The sequence below is a fragment of the Channa argus genome, chromosome 3 (assembly GCF_033026475.1).
Source record: "Channa argus isolate prfri chromosome 3, Channa argus male v1.0, whole genome shotgun sequence".
Lineage (NCBI taxonomy): Eukaryota > Metazoa > Chordata > Actinopteri > Anabantiformes > Channidae > Channa > Channa argus.
In genome coordinates this window covers 7,193,269-7,212,181 of record NC_090199.1, presented here as the reverse complement: position 1 = coordinate 7,212,181, position 18,913 = coordinate 7,193,269, and the positions used below count along the sequence as shown (strand labels likewise).

The following is an 18,913-nucleotide window of genomic DNA, read 5'->3' as shown; positions in this document are numbered from 1 at the left end:
GCTGCTTTACCCTCAGACAAAATGTTTGTGTTTTACCCTGAAAATTGTAGCTCAGTGAGGATTCTAGCTGAAACAGTTAGCAAAGCGAAGCACGGGGAGATGATTAAAAAGACTCTAGCTATTGCATATGTACCAGCACCGTTGACTGGGTCACACGGGAAAGACAAACACATTGACAGGCCATGTTTATAAATGACAACTAACATAGGTTTGTCTGAGGAATCTGGATTTAAACCGGGATTTTTCATTCGTATCATGCAGGCCGATGTTTAGCACCAGCCATTTCCTTTAAGGCTACGATAGGAAATACCGGTGCAACTGTCTAGGGTGGCAATTTGGGAAAGGGCGGCAAAATGTTAATCCAACTATTAAAAACAGTACAAATTGCTGAGGAATATGTCAGTCAGGCTGCAGTTGCAGCTGCCTCCCTCCTTTTTTTGTTTTTAACTATTAACGCCAATAAATTTCTATTTTATTGAAGAGTTGCAATTAACTCTCTGCAGCACCACACACGCACGAAGCAGCTGTGCTGCAGCTGTTTGAGTGAATAAACCCTTCGAATAGGTTATGCAAACATGTGAGGAGCCTAGTTCTAACTAACTGAAAGACCTCGTCCTAAGGAGGCGACAGTCCGGAGCAGAGGCATCGCAATGCAGAATTAGTAGCGTAAGAAAACACTCACTGAAAAGCTGAACGAGTGGGATGAATCTCCAAATTATTATTCAAATTGTTTCCAATATTTCTTGGCTGAAGTCTGAAGCAACAAGAGAGGGCCGGGAAGAGACACCTGTAATGAGGAGAGAGGTGTGGGAGAGCCAGCTGGTGCAATTATTATCCATGTGTGCAAGCCTCTGCATAATATGCACAAGCAGCTAGCACATATTTCATGCATGTTTTCAACATGGGGAAAACGTGGCTTAACTATAGGACAGATTTGCATTGGTATTAATTGATCATTCGATTTTTTTTATCAAAAAAACCATTATCCAAGAGGAGATAATTAAATGCAGTTAGTGGTTGTATTCTAATGGACTACAATACACTGAAATGTGTTTGTGACCTCGGTTGCAGGTCAGCTGTGTTTACATTAGAAAACCGCAGAGGAGATTGCAGTAATCACTTGCTGTCAGAATCGGATGACAGTTGTTGGGTTGTTTATGCTGCCAGGGAGACACCACTGTCAATCAGATCGGATCTAATTCTTAACCTTCTTAGTCACTTTGAGAATTGCGCTAGATTTGTTTTCAGGTGCATTAGACTTCTAAACAAATCCATCCGTTCCCCATTCATTAAACCACGCAGTCAGCACTCACTCAACCCTGTTTGGTTTCAGGTGGGCGTCAGAGTCAAATTCGAATTTGGAACAACTAAGGAACGGATTTGAATTTGAACACATTGTCGTGAGGATGTTTTGAGAGGTCCTCACATCTTTAAAGGGCTGTTTCAGCTTGGTCAGGGCTAGAGGAACGGTTATAATTAGGGTATTTTTATGTTGCGGTGTATGCAGTATGCCGACGAGGAACAGAAAGACAAGCATGTCTCCAGTGTACATGTCTTCCAGACTGTAGGTGCTTTGCAGCTACCGTTTCCGTTTTTGCAGCCGTTTAGTACAAGCTAAAGAACAAATACAGTATTAGATTTTTAAGGATGATGAGACACTTCAAACACAGGGCGATGCTGAATTTGAACAAGCCAACGCAGCTGATGAAGGATGCTGCTGGAATTCTCTTGATCTCAGAGTTTAGAAATGTTTGATTCCACTGTCAGAGAAGCCCTGAGCAAAATGTAAAACCGCAAACATTTTATCAGCCATAACCGCAAACGAGAGCAGCGTAAAGAACAGAACTCCAGACTAAATGAGACACAGAGGATTTGTTCTGTTCTAACAATTCGTTGCTGTTGTGGCATCAGTAGGAAATCTGCAACTCTTATCTGGTGTCTCCCTGAGCACAGGCCCAGTGCTCGTGGCTTCAACATGAGAGCGACGTAAAACAGAAAAGCATTTCGGAGACCTTTACATAACATTTTAATGATTTATGTTCGCCAATGTGACCTTTTCTTTGTTCCTAACCTAAGCATTTCATAAAAGCTTCCCGTCAAGGGTTCAAGCATTGCACAGTTAGACTTGTGTGATGAGTCAGCGCTCCATCAAGTGAGAGCTGGACTTTACTAACCGTGTTTGATAAGTGTTGTCCAGCTGCGTGCAGTTTACTGGCATTATGTTACATGATTGCTTTGCATTAAGCCTTCCAAATAGCCAGGGAGCAAAACTGCCAAGTGCAACCTTGGACAAAGCACTAAAAACTACAGATGAGTTTTATTGGCTACCCAGCCAAGACAGCTGCTGTAATTCCATTTAGTGGCCAGGTCCCAACTCCAGAGCATAACTGTAGGAGGTGCATTATGACAAACACGTGGGCCAAAATGTTAGGATACGACATTAAAATCAACCCAAAGCTGCAGCATTCAGACCGTCAAACACGGGAAGCCTAATTCAAAGTCTTGGACAGCGAAGCTGATAATGTTCTACACAGCAGCTGTGATGCATTTCCATGGGAACGTGACTCTGCTGTAAACTAAAGGGGCCAAAGTCTGCAGCCCTCGTTCTGAGTGAAAACGGTTAAGGTGAATAAAATGTGTCTGGCTGAAGGTTGTGTCTTTTGTATTAGAACTTCACTTGAAAGCATCCAGTAAGTCTCCTCGATTAAAATTCATCCAAACCAACAAAGATTTAATTTGAGAAGTTATGTTGCCTCCACAGTGCGTGTCTGTGTTGGTATCGGCGCTCGCGACACATTAACATGTAGGAATTGATATATGCCATAGTGTTTACAGTTTTGTGGTGTGTGTTTGTGTGTGAGACAGGACAAATTGTACCGTGGTGTTGCTTCGTTTCCATCGTTTATCTAAATTGCCTTTTCCCACCATCACAGCAGAGGTTGTCTCCGTCTCTGTCGCCGGAGCAGCAACGTGGGAAGCCGGTGAGCCTCACTTCATTACGTTCGACCTCCCTGATTTTGTCACCAGCTTGCTTGTGTCTGTCACACACACAACCACACACAGCAAACAGCACACACTGACAGTGGCGGTGATACAGACCATATGAATACTTTTGACCATAATGTGCTGATCAGGAAGTGGGAGTTATTTTTTTGTTTGTTTGTGTGTGTGTGTGTGCTCAGCAGACACACTCGTGTTGCTTTTATATAATTTTACAGTTGGCTGCATGTATCAAGACAGGAAGGAAATGAACAGCTTGAGGTGTCTGAGTGATGCTTCTTCAGCTGCTACTAGCTGAGTGTGTGTGTTTGCGAGAGGAAGACAAAAATAAAGAAAGAGAGCCGAAGAGAGAGAGGGATGCATTCCTCTATGAGTTATGGTATGTAGCCCCAGTCATTTGTCTGGTGAAGTTCCAAAGCCAAACTTTGCAAAAGTTTTCAGACAGGCCATAACACGGTCCACCTACCAGAGCACATAAGCTCTGCTTTCTATTATTAAGAAGTCTCTCTTTTCTGCTCTCGCTCAATCTCTCAGTGCAGAGGTCCCATATTTTACAGCATTCTCTGAAAATAACAGATAACGACAGTAGAGCTACTTGTTTGGAAAACAACAACCAAAAAAAAAAAAAAAAAAAAAGTTTCCGAGAACTCTGGAGACCATTTTAGGGGGAGCATTAGATTGATCCATAACACGCTCGTGTTTGAGTACTGTGTGTCTAAACAGATGTGCTGTTAGAGGCCCAGCTGACATAAAATCAATCTTGTGAGTGTCATATTCTCACTGCCTCCAGGTTTGAATGGGGGAAGACATGTGTAGCTTTTCTACTTCGTCGCAGTTGGCAGCTTGAATTCATAGCGTTTAGAGCCTGATTAGAACGGAATTTTACGCTCCTGCGCAATAGTTAGTGCTGGTATCATGGTGATGCAATGACAGCACGTGCACTAAGATGATAACCAGAGGCAGCTCATTTGGAACATCTCCTGCATATTTCGGACCGAAAGCTAATCTGCATCTACTCTGCACGAACACAACTACATACAAACAAGATACAGAAGCGAAACACTGGACGGAGAACATGCAGTAATAACCAGATTTTCATCCAAATATAGAACAAATTTTTATTTCCAGAAGAGTTTAACACGTGTAAAGAAAAAGAGAACGAGGTGACTTGCAAATCATTTGAAACCTGATCAAAAGTTAAAGCTGAGAAATTCGATTACTTTTTCGAAAAACGTGTTAATTTTGAATTGGATGAAAGCAACACGTCTCTGATGTGTGTTTGTTTATGATTGGAACTTTTGGTATATTGTGAATGTGTGTGAATGAATTAACTGTATTTGACCTTGTTCACAATCGTGCTGTAAGATTCATCCTTGAGGGAGAAAAAAACAAGTGTTTGAGTTGAATAATCCCCTTCACTTTATTTTTTTCCAGCCATTAAATTGAAATGCTTTCTTGCTATGTGCTATTTACAGGCCCTGATGAAGGCCACACATTGGTCTAACAATAAAGTTCCATTAACAATTCATTTTTTAAGCATATTTGAGCACAGAATAAAAGTCAAATCAAAGTTGCAGGGTAAACTTGACTTTCAGGAACTGCCTGAAAAATCGGGTGCATTCTACTGATACGTTTTTGAGGAATTTCAATTGGGGATGCCCTTAAATTGATCATGTCCCTCCTAGGTCCTAAAACATCTTAAAATAAGTTCAGCAAACCAACAATGAGCTCATACTTGGCTCCTTCTTCATAGGGGGTGAGCCGCTATTTCCACTGTAAATTAGAAGTAAATGGCCAAACATTTACAACTTTCCTCAGAAATGAGTCAGTTTGTAATTGTCTTGAGAACAGAAGGCTATTCCCTACGAGATATAGCCAAAGTTGTACATTATAGCCTCCAGAGACATGATGCACTCAGGACAGAGGACGCAGTGGAAGTCTTGTAGGCTGATGAGTCAAAGTTCCAGAGTTTTAGATGCCAGCAAAGAAAATGTGTCAGACGGAGAGCTCATTGAAAGATGATAGATGCCTGCCCAACACCATCGGTGCAGCATGGAGGCGAAACATGATGATCTGGGGATGATTTGGCAATGGAAGAGTGGGATGCATGCTTCATGTGCGAGGCATCCTCGATCAGCACGGATACCACTCCATACTGAGGAGACCTGTCATTCCAAGAATGTAGTTGCTGGAATACTCGTGGCGATGGCTTGGCCAGCTCAATCACCAGATCTGAACCCTAAGGAGCGTGTGTGGCCGAACGTGGACCAAAGAGTTAGGGAACCGTGGCAAACCAGCACAACAGTCCTGTTCTACAGAAGGCCTGGGGGAGGGGCGGGGGATCTCACTTAAATATCTGCAAAAACCGATCAGTAGAAGGCCACGGATTTGTCAGGCAGTTAGAGCTGTTTTTCACATGCAAATGCAATTTAAATGAAAATAAGCTGTTGTAAACATTTTTGTGTGTTTGGTTGATCTGTTTGTGTTTTTTCTCCTGCGTGTGTGTAGACATACAGAATTTTGTGTGTTTTTGTGTTAAATCAATCCACACGAGGTCATTTTACACGTGCATCATTAATTATTGTCCCCACCTGTTTCCATCCTACTTTCTCCCATTTTTTGTTTTTATTGATTCACTAAGTGTTTCTCCAAGTGACTTTTCATTTATTTGTGACATTTCCAGTGAGGCTTTTATTCACAAATTGAAAATACAGATGAAATCCAGTAGGTTTTAGGGATGTTGTGAATATACAGTGTTCTGTGTGGCTGTCTATCAGGAAGCTGCTTGACAAAACTAAGACAGTAACGTATTTCACTTCAAACTCTGGCTCTCAAATATCACTTCCACAGAGATTGGGGTGATTTGGGATGATTCCACTATAATGATGCTGTTATTTGGTCCTTATTGATTCTAACAGGGACTCGGCCACATAGGCAACGGCATCAAAATGTAAATGTAAACTTCTCAAAAGGCTCCTGCATAGAAATATCCTTTCCTACTGTTGATCCGTGTGATCTCCTTTGTTCAGTATATTTCAAACACCGTCTCTCCACAGTGTAGCCATTTCCACTACTTTTATGTAGCTCTGTCACTCCCTTGTACGGTAGCTAGGAAGCTCTGCCAGAAGGATTGTATTCATGTATTGTAGTCATGTACTAGCAAACCAATAAGTGTTTGGAACAAACTGAACACACAGAAGAACAGTGAAGAAATGGATTATAGAGCAGGAGTAGTCCGAAATGTTCCTGCGAACACTTTTAAACCATGACTGAGCCACCACCGGGATCTTTTGTGAGGGCTGTGAATAAATACTGTCGTCCTCTGCAAAAACTAACCACAAACAAGAATATAATAGTCAAAAGATGGATTTTCAGCGGAGTGCTCCTTTAACGGGTCACAACGACCACAGCAGAATGATGCAAAAACTGATGCGGGCCTGACACACGGCGCCAAATTTGTGTGGAGACCCGCTGCCCTTATGTTTTTATTCTGGCAGGTGTGTCTTTCGGGAATGAGTAGTTACTATGTGGATACTGGAGTGCATTAGTTTTGCATGTGTACAATGTGGGAGCCTGACAAATCCTTTTTGTGTCAGAGAGTGTGCATGTGTGGGTGTGTGTGTTTATTTGTCTGAGATCACACATAGCTTTCAGACATGTTTATCTTCAACATTAGTGTGTGTCCGAGAGTGTGTACGCGTGTGTACTTCAGAGTGTGAAATCCCATTAAGCGTGTTAAAACCCTCTTTGGCCTACTGCCTGCTCAGAAAGACAAACTACACACACACACACACACACACACACACACACACACACACACACACACACACACACACACACACACAGTTGTCACACCTGTGTACGTGTTTGTTTTTCTGCGCAGGCCTCTGTGTGTGTGAAATGATGTGTATCAGCTTTGGGAAAGTGCTACGTCAGGTGATGGTGGTAATTTCATGATGTACATTTCCCACCAAAAACAGTCTCGGGCCCAACACAGGTTGTGCCTCTTTTTTGGCATCTTACTCTATGGAATTCCTTCAAAGACTTGGTGTTATATCATTTAATAAAATCATATTTTAAAAAAAGAATTAACTAATGTAATCTAAGGCAATAAAACAAAATAAATGTATAAAAAGTTTCTACCTACCCTAAGTGATTTATTAGTGTTTCGTAATGGAGGTGAAAAACGGATTTTCATGGCTTTGAATATTAGTTTGAAATACAAAATAAAAGGGAGATGTGAACATAATGAAAATAAATGTATTGTAATTAAAAAAATGTTTATTTGAATAAATAATGCAATTCTAAAATTCAAAAGCCAAATAAAGACAGGAACAAAGGAACTACTTCTTTGTAGTAGTGTAACGATTGTTGCATTTGAATATTATTCATATTACCTAATTATAAGATGAATAATTTTTATAATGCATCATATTTCATATATCAATTCTTAATATTTTGGATAATTTATTAGCCCAGTGGTTTCTGGTCTTTTCGGGCCACGTACCAAACGGCAAACAGCGCTGTCCATGGTGCTGAAACAAGCTCATGGTACTAGGGATTCACCTCTATGTAAGAGCTGTTATCTGTAAAATTAAATAAATACAATTTTCTTTTTGGACTGAACTTGGATTTAAATTGTTAATGGAGCCTCGCACCACAGGTTGGGAATCACCATATTAGCTGATTACATATAAATGGTGTAGTATAGCCAGGACTCAAAGGTGATAAGTGACATTGAAAGCAGGCTCATTATCCAGTTACAAGCTTTTCTTGAGCTTCCCATGACAACTGGGCAAAACATTTCTGAAGATCACAATTCCATGTTGAATGTCTTGTTGTGAGGATTGCCCAGTCTTTGGGCTGGTGAGTCTGAGTCAGACTTTCTGTCACGAGTCTGAAATGCGTCGCCACGTTGGGTCAGAGCCGCTGACAAAGCGGGTCAGCAGAGGATTGCTGCGTTACCATTACGTGAGTATAACTGTACTGTGGCGGTTTGACGCCTTGTGAATTAGCAGCTCTTTGCTCGCAGCCCCTGGAACACTGTTCTTCTATTTGTCGTGTGTTTCCAAACACTGTTGCTTGCTATTGGTAATTGCTCCGGGTAGGGTCCCTTTTCTTTACTCCTCATTTAAACACGTTTTCAGACAAAAACACGGACGTAAGCAGTTCAAAAACAGCACAGCAGGCACAGGTCCCTTTTATAATACAATCATTCTGGAACACGCACAGTTAGACGATTGCATTTAATATGATTTTAAGATTTACACCTCAGTCTGTGTGTCAAGTCTAATAAAATCAAATCACAGATTTATTCCTACAATAGTCCATGCTTAGATTAGCTCCTTTGTCCTTCACGTAGCATTGAGTCTTTCCCCCCTCTGCTTCCCATCTTCTCTTCATCTCCATTCTCCTCCTCTTCCTCCTTTCTCCTCTCTGAATAGTAAACACGTTACGTAACCATACATTGCTTCGTCACTGAGGATCATCTACGGCAGCTCATATGTTCACTTCTCTCTGCAGGGGAGTGACAAGTGAAACGCTGCAGGGCCAATGGAGGAGATTCATATCGGCCGTGCCTATTATTCTGGTGTAACCCCCACGCTGCAAAGACGGAGATACAGATAGACGGGCAGGGTGTCGGACTGCCGCAGAGAAATAGACAGATGAGACACAAATATTTTGCTGTGATGAGACGAGTAAAAAGTGCTTTTATCAATAGAATTGTTATTTTGTCCATTTTTGTCCCAGTTGCCATTTGCCTCAGCACACAATGTGTCTCTCTGCACACACCACAGGCTGGGTGGCAGGCAGTGCAATATTTCTATAATGGAAACGTTCCGTCACGCTCTGCGTCTCCATATCTCTTATGGAAGCGTCCATCACGCGGAGTCTGGACGTCAAGCTCAACCCCCTCCACTGTTGCTCCATCACTGCCACTGCCACCACTCGACCCCCGCCCCCACCCCCACCGTCCTTTCAAACCCCCTGAGGCGGAGGAGACGGGGGAGTAAAGACGTAGGCTTTCTTATCCCATCAGCGAAGTGTGATGCTGTGTGATGTCGAATCCTCAGTTGCATAAAAGTCACTCACGGCGATAGAGACTGAAGAGGTGAAGTGAGGAAGGAGAGGTGGGGGAGGGGGGGTGGTGGGGGGGTTGTAAAATGGACGATTGAAGATGGGTGAGACTGGGAGTCACAACAAATCACATACTCGTGGATGTCTTTAAATCGTGCGGACAACAGACAGATGCGAGCTTGCTTTGTGTCTCTCAGTTGTGAGAGGTGTAGATGTTCTTGCCTCGGAGCGAGCAGCTTTTTGATCCAACTCTCACTCCCAAACCTTCTCTCTTCTCTTTCCTCGGCACTTCGTCCTGCCTTGTCATTTAATCTTATCCAGATGACTCACTTTCATTGATTGCACAAATCTCATGTGTCATTTGTGCCTTTATAAAGTCTGTGTGTGTACACACATGAACCGGGGGGGTGAGTGTATTTTTTTTTTTTTCTTTTCTTTACTACCCAGAACAGACTGTAATACGGTTTGATGTGAAGTCCCAAGACACTGAGGAAAAGATTAATTCTTCACAAGCTCGTCCACAGTTTGACACCTCTGAGTCCTGGGGAATCAATAAGCTTCATAGTAAAAACACGGGCGAAGGGATTTCACTTTTTATTCTAAAATGTTGTGTTCAATCTATATTTAACCAGATTACGCCGGCATTTGCAAGCCAGACCTGGCCAACGAGTCAGCAGCACCGTGTAGATAAAGATTTAAAGAAATACAGAGAAGGTTCTAGGGATGGACATATAGACTGAGACAGAGGCCTAGAATAACAAACACGCTCTTATTCAGAGCCATGACAACTCCCACGGATTCATCTCGCACAGCTCCTACAGAAGCTTGTGAATTTTCAAGCCTTTAAGCAGACAAATTTACACGATGAAGTCAAAGCATCATAAAGCCTGTCACGCACATCTGTCATGAATAGAGGCAACAAAGGGGAAAACTGTACGTATTTCTATATTACATAAATACCTCGATTATTTCAGAGCGTTCCTAAAATAGATGTCAAAGAAGCGGCGTTTGACAGCGGTTGCAGAGCTGCCGCAGTGTTTACTAGAGTGAAATCGAGAACTCCGCAGCAAATACAACATTGAAGATGAACAGAAATTAGAATTTTAGACACATGAAGAAAAGCAATGCTGCATCTATTTCTTTTAACTTTTAAATGTAAATAAAAAAAGATTTTTGGACATAGAGAAAGGGCGACTAAGCTTACTGGAGAAACAAAACTAACTCCCATTGCCAACTTGTCTTGTTGTGCTTAGTCCCGGGCTTAATAACCTAAATTATAATACTCATTACTCATTAGGGTTAGGGACTGAAAGTCGATCGTGGAAATGGGCGATATTTCATCCATCACATGTGCAGTTCCAAGCTTCTTTAGTTCTTTCTTCTTTTACTGATAAAGATACGAACTTAAAGTCGTTTTCCAAAGAGCCGTTCAATCCTCTAATCTTGGACATGTATTAAGACAACACCTTAATAGACAAATCGGCATCTGGATCTGGATCCATCCAAAATCACCACATGCTGTTGGCAAACACTGAACACTTGTATTATTTAAGTAAGACCCTTTGTGTGGAGAAAAAAAAAGAGAGAGACTCCTGCATCTGCTACAACAAAACAAACACTTTTCCTTGGCTGCAGTCAGTATTTTACTTCTGTAGCAGAGACGTGTGGAGGGAGAACGAAGCATCAGGGATACAATAAAAACGTTTTTGAATTTTAATGTTTTTATGTCCGTTTTACATCATTTGTTGCTGTTTATTACATTTGTGAAGACAACGGAAACTGGTAATTGTTGTAGCTGCTGTCGACCTTTAAAATCCCGTTAGGTGTTTAGCCACTGAAGGGCTCCAGCCATCTTCTACAGAGGGCTCATCTCTGTTGGGGTGTATCTCCACCAACTTCTCATTGTTGCGCTGTCTTAATAAGCGTTTCAAGAACTTTGAGGTCGTGTTTTTTTTTTTTCACGGCCGACAGAATTTTATCACTGCACACATTTTACTTGTTACAGTGATGTTCTTGTCCCCTTTTCATACTGAAAAAGACACGACTTTAAGGTTGTTTTCTAAAGAGTTGTTTTTGAAAGAAAGGATCTGTAATATTACTGAAATTTGAAATGAAAAGTCTTCTTATTATTACAGAAACACCGGTTGTGTGTAACAACAGGTCACAGAGGAGTTTATGTCATTATCTAAACAACATGTAGATTGTTGGCTTTTCCTTGTACATTTTCAGCAGCAGTTACATTTCAGCATTGCACTACACTCTTCTTCAGACCACTTTGCGGCCATCTTGTCGCTTGTCGCGGCCTTTTATTTGAATTCTTTCTTGTATGTTCTGTGGATGACACCGTTGTGGGCATCGTACTGATTTTCATTTCCTGACTTCGTCCAGGTTTTCTTTACGGCGACGCTGCTTCCTCGTGGAAACATAACGCACGTGATGATCTAAGTTCGTGCCTGTGCACATCTGCTTACGTGCAGCCTGCAGAGGCGAATTTCCAGATTAACAATGATTAGAGTTCAGCTGATTAACTGTCCCTGTGGCCACTGGAACGGTAGTGATATTATGAACTATTATTAACACCCAGCTCCACAAAACTGAAGCAGTCAACTGTACAATTGCAGCTTCACCACTATGTACTTAAAATTCCCACCACTCGCTACAAAGGAAAAACACAATCAGATGCAATCACACCTTCTTTCTTTGGCGTAGAACAGAGGAAGCTGCATTATCTCTCCCGTGACCTTATCAGACTATTTTCACCTAAAGTACAGTAAGGATTTGCATTAAGGGCAGACACGCGTACACACAGTGTAAAGGAATCACGGTTCACTCGTCCCGATGCTTTCCCTTCACCTCCCTCATCTTTTTCTGCTGATGGTCCCTGCAGCTTTGGCGTTTTGCACTCTGGCTTTGAATAGTAATGGGAGTACTGGCAGCGTATGTGACGCCCCACTACACCCTGAGATGGGGATCTGCACTGTGTTTCTGTGAGTGTGTGTGCGCCTGGTTAATTGTGCATGTATATTGTGTGCCTGTAATTAATGTGCTCATTTTTTTCTCCCCCCCCCTCGCTCACAACCTGCCCAGGAGTATTAACCCTTCTCTTAAGCGATGCTCATCAGTCACACAGCGGAAGAGGGTTGTTAATAGGTAATTCTAGGTTATTACAATCAAAACGAGAGTTTTTATAAGCTTTATTATCCAACTGCTCATGTTTCTTGCTTTATTAAACTTTGTTGTAGCGATGTTGCTGTGTTCTCTACTTTACAATCCCGTTTGCAGTGAATTTCATAGAAATGCAATAAAAACTAAAATCTGTTATTTTTCAATTCACTTAACCCTTTATTTATCTGTCTGAGTGTTATCACTGGCCAACTTAATGATTTTATGGGCAGATTAGGGTTTGATGAATGCAACACATTCAACACGTGTTTCTCTTTTTCTTTTTCTTATACTTTTTTTTTCTAAATATTTGAGACCAAATCATATTAATTGTTACAGTTTTGTAAGTGGAATATTTGCCCATTTTTACTGGAAAGTTACTTTGGTCTCATTCTTTTCTTCAACAGGAGACACATTTGGACTGTAGGCCGGCAAGTCAAACACACACACACAGTCAGTTTACAAAAATGCACAAGCACAATGAGACCTGGCATTGGGAAAGGATGTTGCCTTGATGGCAGCATATGTGTCTCTCAAATCCCAGCGTATGCGTCAGCGTCAATGCCGCATTCACACAGGCCTCCTTTGCTTTGGGCACTGACGTAACGCAGCCTTCTTTGACTTGGGCACAGAGACTGTTGTTTAATACCAAGACAAAACATGGAAATGTCTGACGACAGAATAAGGTTTCACGGCCTTTCAGTAATATACTGCCATCATCATCATCATCATCTCAGGTCTAGAGAACTTCACTGCTCTGGACAGATTTAACGTACGGATTCCTCCTTGGGAAATGGAGTTTCAGGTTGCATTTCAGGATGCAGCAGTGGACCGTTGTAATGTGGCTCTACACATCCCAATAGCTTGACAGTTTCTCATACAATGACAGGTTGGAGCTTCGAAGGTCACACATATTCAATAGTGGTTTTCACCTTTGGCCCGTGCACACTGAGATTTCCCTGGAGTCCCTAAATCTTTTCACAATGTAGTGTCCTGTACATGGTCAAATATGTAAATTCTTTGCAAGTCCCTTGTCCTTAACCGATTAAAGAAAAAGGCCTGAACTAGCAAAGTAAGACTCACGTTGTAATGTAACAGAATTACTAAGATGTTTAGCAGTTGGCAGTATATTTAAAGACCCTGTTGTGGTTTCTTGCAAACATTAGAGGAGAAGATCTAGTCCAGTCTCCTGCCTGTTTGTTACAGTGTGAAAAGGACAAGTTACAGTATGGGTCTACAGAGACCTTTTTCGCCTGAAGCCCTGTAAAACTACACCTTGTCATTACTTAAAGAGATCAGAGTTTAGATTCCAATATTCTGATACAAGGTTGGAACTGAATGAATATTTAGTGGTATTGATGCACGGACATTGGCTTAATCTATGCATCCTTGGGACTCGGGAGAAATCCCCCACTTGTCATCGGCTTGTCAGACAATTAAAAACGCAGGATGTGCGTCCAGTTATTGAGAAGAAATTTCAATTTTAACCGCACAAGCTTTGAATGTACCAAGGGAGTGCGTCACTCAATCAAAGCCGTGCAATCCTCTAATCTTGGAAATGTATTAAGACAACACCTTAATAGACAAATCAGCATCTGGATCTGTATCAAAATCCCCACGTGCTGTTGGCAAACACTGAACACTTGTATTATTTAAGTAAGACCCTTTGTGTGGAGAAAAAAAAAGAGAGAGACTCCTGCATCTGCTACAACAAAACTAACACTTTTCCTTGACTGGAGTCTTCAGTAGCAGAGAGGTTCGAGGGGGGGACGGAGCATCAGGAATACAATAAAAATGATGTGGAATTGTAATGTTTTTATGTCCGTTTTACATCATTTGTTGCCGTTTATTACATTTAAGACAACGAAAACTGTGAGCAGCAAATCTACCCGCTTTAGGATATGTATATTTGTTTATACGAGTTTAAGGAATTTTACCTGTAGCGAGGCTCAGTATCCTGACACACTGCTTTTTCTGTATCAGCGTGAAGACGACGAGCCTGCTATCTACTGGATTTTCCTACTGTACATATTTTTCATGGAAATGCATGCATCTATGCAATATATCCTGAAACTATTGCAGTCCAGGCACCATAATCGTCACCCTTTCAGAAGAGATTTCTTTTCAAAGCAAGATTATAGTCCACCTCAGCCTTTCTCCATATGATGTTTTGTAGCCTATAAATCTTTGAGTGTGACATGACTGGAAAGTGAGCCAGTCATGATGCTGAGTGCTGGAATATTCCACGGGGCTGTTCTCAGCACCCGGGGAAGCGGCGTGTGTGTACATACGCACAGAAAGTGCAGGTGCAATTGGGGAAGGCGATGAATGATGCAAAATGGAAAAAAGGCCAACACACTCTTAACAGTTTCTCCTGCGTGTATCACATTAGCTACTACAAGTGTATTTGCTACAAAAGGAGGTCAAGTGCAAGCCACTAACTGCTACTGTGTCTCTCCCTGCTCTCTGCCGTTCGCACTCCTGTTCTTTCTGCTGGCCCCTCAGTCGACATCACTTTCCTCAGTACAAAAAGGGGTCACACAGAAATTGGTTGCCTCTGCATGTTCACTAAACCTTTCGGTTACCCTGCCTCCTCTGCATCCTCGCTACACCCCCGCACTCTCCTTACTGAACAGTCTGTTTACCGGATCTTGACCCCTCGGTCAGCAAAATGGACATTTCCTGTGCATATGTGTCCCATGCTTGTTTGTGTGTAGCTGGGAGCAGTTCCAGTGCTTTCTCTGGTGGCCTAACTGGATAGTTTGTATCATGATACAGTACGTGGGAGGAAGTCTCACCATCAATTGCGCATCATGTTGACTGGCTGATAAAAGCCTCTGACTGCATATACAACCCACAAATGCTCACGTATGCCACTGTGCATTTATAAATACAAAGGCGATAGGAAATCGGAACTTTTGGTTGTTCCAGAAGTAAGAAAACATTTTTTTTAAAATCTCGCTGACATTTGCAGTCACACCGATTACTAAACGCTGACTAATGCAACATAAGATATTAGTGATTCACTCTTTGTTTACAAAGCAAACACATTTTTTGCTGTCCTACAGGCAATATCATAATATTTCATTTCAATATGGTCCCAAAGACTACCGGGGCCAAAAAACACCAACGCCAATCTTGCCAACTGATCAGTTTAAATTATTAAAAACATCGAGTGTATTAGCATGTAGCGAAGAGCAATGTGTCATGATTTATGACTGGGTATTTCCCATTAAGATCCCTGGCTTCATAATGGATCTTCATTACCCACCAAATGAGCTGCCTGATAAACATTTTTTTTATTACCTGATGACTTGCATGATGAAACAGTTTTTCTATATTGAATAATGAAATGTGTCAATTCAGCCATTGCTGTGTGCATGTGTAAGATGGCAAAATGAGATAGTTACCTTGTGCTTAAAGCAGGGCTCATAAATATGATCAACCAGTGGTTCCAGTTCCACTGGTGCTTTTCCTAATAATGAAAACCAGTATCTGCAGTACTGATACATTAGGTATCAAAGTTACTGAACGGTACAGAAAAATAACCAGTTAACCGCATTGTTCCAGACTAAAATGTCTCAGCAGCAGTAGCCAGAGGTGGTAAAAGTACATACATAATACTCCAATACCATTTTAAAATCGTTACTCCAATTGAAGTACGAAAGTACACACTCCACTAACTAAACAATGTATTTCAAATTGGACTGAATTTGATCTGCTGATGTGTGATTAATTCAAACAAACTCATTGCATTGGAGTAAAAAAATTACCATTTGTCTAAATTGTAAGTACTCCAAGACAGTACAAGCACTGTGAAATTTTACTTAACTACAGTACGTGTACTTCAATAAATGTACTTATTTACTTGCCACCTCTGGCTATAGAATGGACTGCCATTAAATTGGGTAGAATAATTGTACTAAGTTTGGCCTGAAATATATATTTTAAAAAATACAATAAATGAAAATGGCCTGGACAGGATTAAAGTCATTGTTCAAACTGTTTCCTACATTTAGCATCATTCAATCTTTAAATCAGCATAATTAAATCGGATGAAAGCACTCACTCTGTATGAGTTTAGCTTTGTTGTATTATTTTATTTCTGTTAACTCAATAATCAAAACCAAAGTCTGGTTTTTATTTATTTATAGATTTTCTACAGTGAACTTGTGAATAGAGAGTCAATAGTTACTAATAACTATCAATCTCTGTACCTGAACCCAGTTAATCAATCTCAGCCGTACTTTGTACTTAGGACTATTAGAAAACTAAGAAGGTTAAACAATATTTGTGGTAAATATTAGCATGTTAGCATCACCATGAGCACAACCTGACAGAGCATGGCTGTAGCAGGGATAATAAGAAAGAACCCGCAAAAGATGGTATTAGAACAGAGATTTGATTAAAATCATGAATAACAAAATAAGTTATTATGAGATATTGCTGCCATACTGGCAAGTCATCATGGTGGCTGTTCTTTTTAAATCACACCTTTGTTTAAACTGTTGTCTTTGTGTGAATGTTTAACTTTCCTTAAAGAATAGTTTTATCTGAAGCGTCAAGTTTTTTAGACAGAAAGAGAAAGGACACGTCCATCTAGAGACGGTAACAAACAAGACCAGCGGACCAGCAGCTAGACAAGTAGTGGCGTCAGGACTTCAGCTCTTTTCACAAGAAAGTTCAAAACAGCTTTGTCCCGTTCTCCAAAAAAACAATTGCTCTCATTTACCCTCCCTGTCAGATTAGAGGTGACACATCAGCACCTCTCTGCCTCGCTATTCATCTGTAATCAATAAGAAGGGAACAGCAGCCAAGAGATGCTTGTGAAGAAGGCCGGACCTTTTGCTCCATACCAGTCCTTCACCTCCACGATGTCACGTCCTGTTTGTTGCTCTCACAGCTGGGGGGGAGAAAAAAAAAAAAAAGAAAAAAAGAAATCTCTCAAAGAGGGAGCCACTATTCTAGCAAACTCCCCAGACAGACAGAGAGCCACTCTATATCCCTCTCCCTTCACAGCCTCCTCTTTTTCTCACCGAATCACTGCCTCTTTCAGTTCTTGCTGCCTCGTCCCTCCCTCTACCTCACCATTTCGCTCTCCTTACCGCTTTCCTGCACCCATTCGCTTCCTCCTCGTCGCCACTTCGCAGTTGTTTGCAAAAAAAAAAAAAAATCTTTCATTTCCCAACCTCCCTCTGTCACTCGTGTTCTATAAGACATCAGCTGGTTTTTTCCCCACAGGAAGCGTTTTATTTAGAGCAGATTAATTAATTAGATACAGAATCAGAGCCATGGCCATTCTTAGCCCAGGCCTATCAAGATCCTGAGGGTAACGGCGTGGCAGAAAGTGTATGTGTGTTAGTGCAGGTGTTTTTTTGTGTATCTGCACCCATGTGAGCACTTGTCCAAAAATGTCTTTTGAGTGTAGGAAATGTGTGCATGCATAAATTTGTGTGTAGGGTGTATGCGTGCCAGACTGTTAACTGGAAGTACCTCTATCTCATCATGCTAGTAATAAGGGGTTGTGTTTGTTGGTGTCTCACCAAATAAACCAGTGTTTTTAATTAGCGCTTCTGTGCTAATCCCCTCCTCACTTCTCCCTCTCTCTCCCTGCAGGGGACAAAGTCTCACACCAAGTCCACAACAGTAAGCAATGAGTGTAAGCAAGGAAGAGAAAGGGTGCTTCTCTAATCAGAGATGCAGATGGCCACGGAAGACATGAGAACCCGCCAATCTGGCACCAGGAAGACTTTCACCTGCCAGTTCATACAAAACAAATCAAATGTGACCCGCTAATTAAGCAACGGAAACAATTTACCTAGCCGCACATACTGCCAATGAAGTGAGACATCCCGTTCCTTGCACCTGACTTTGAATTCATTTACAATACAATAACAAGAAAGGCAAAAAGAGAACGCCAGGATCTTACCATGCTGTGACTACACCTGAGGCAAAAGATCAAGTCACCATTACGCAGAAATATTAACAAATAATCAAGACCCAACTCCCTCCCAAATGGTGCCAGCCTGCATGAGTAAATGTTAGATGGCAAACATCTCTGGACGTCTTTCTCCAATGGATATTGCGACGACATCCCAAATGGCCCAGAGGACAGGACGGGGACAGCAGAGACATAACGTGACTAAAGGTTCTTCATCAGTAGTCCTGTCCACAGCGAGTTCCTTCCTCTGTTGGCTCACCCTGCTGTCAATAATGCGGCTGCCAATGGTAACAGCTGACTGCTGGCTTATCGAAGGGGAGAAGGGATTTGTGTGGCTGGCTATCTGCAGTATGAACCAGCCTCCTTATGAGGCCATCCCTTCCCACATCAACAGGTAAGGGAACTCACACTGAGGTTCTCCAGACATTATTTTGACAAGTGTCTACAGCCTTCACACTTCTCTCAACAGCACCATTGTGGATCTCAGGCTGAATGAGAACAAGATACGGTCGGTTCATTATTCTTCGCTCAGTCGCTTTGGCAACCTCACATATCTGAACCTGACCAAGAACGACATCAGCTATGTGGAAGATGGAGCATTCTCAGCACAGTTCAACCTGCAAGTGAGTGAAGGAGGCTTCTATACACACACATGCATAAGTACAATGGGCATCCATTCAAATAATGGGACAGTCTAATTACAGTAAGGCAAATTTTTATGAAATAAATGCC

At 41.6% G+C, this 18,913-nt stretch overlaps 2 protein-coding genes across 4 annotated transcripts in view; one reads left to right on the top strand and one right to left on the bottom strand.

The window, feature by feature from the left end:
- The window catches only part of LOC137123610 (protein ELFN1-like), a 104,011-nt gene that overhangs the window by 76,876 nt on the left and 8,222 nt on the right, over positions 1-18,913 (top strand). For both annotated transcript variants that reach the window (XM_067497621.1, XM_067497620.1), the window contains 2 exons: positions 17,857-18,575; positions 18,651-18,804. In XM_067497621.1, the coding sequence (XP_067353722.1) occupies positions 18,286-18,575; positions 18,651-18,804 (444 nt within the window). In that variant the 5' untranslated portion in view covers positions 17,857-18,285. The remainder of the gene's footprint in view (positions 1-17,856; positions 18,576-18,650; positions 18,805-18,913) is intronic.
- Positions 769-18,913, bottom strand: part of mad1l1 (mitotic arrest deficient 1 like 1) — a 90,742-nt gene continuing 72,597 nt past the window's right edge. Inside the window, exon 19 of one of the 2 annotated variants that reach the window (XM_067497626.1) lies at positions 769-787. The gene's annotated coding sequence lies outside the window, so the exon portion shown is untranslated. Of the gene's footprint in view, positions 788-16,471; positions 17,144-18,913 lie in introns of those variants that run through there. The other variant, XM_067497624.1, reaches the window with a different exon arrangement.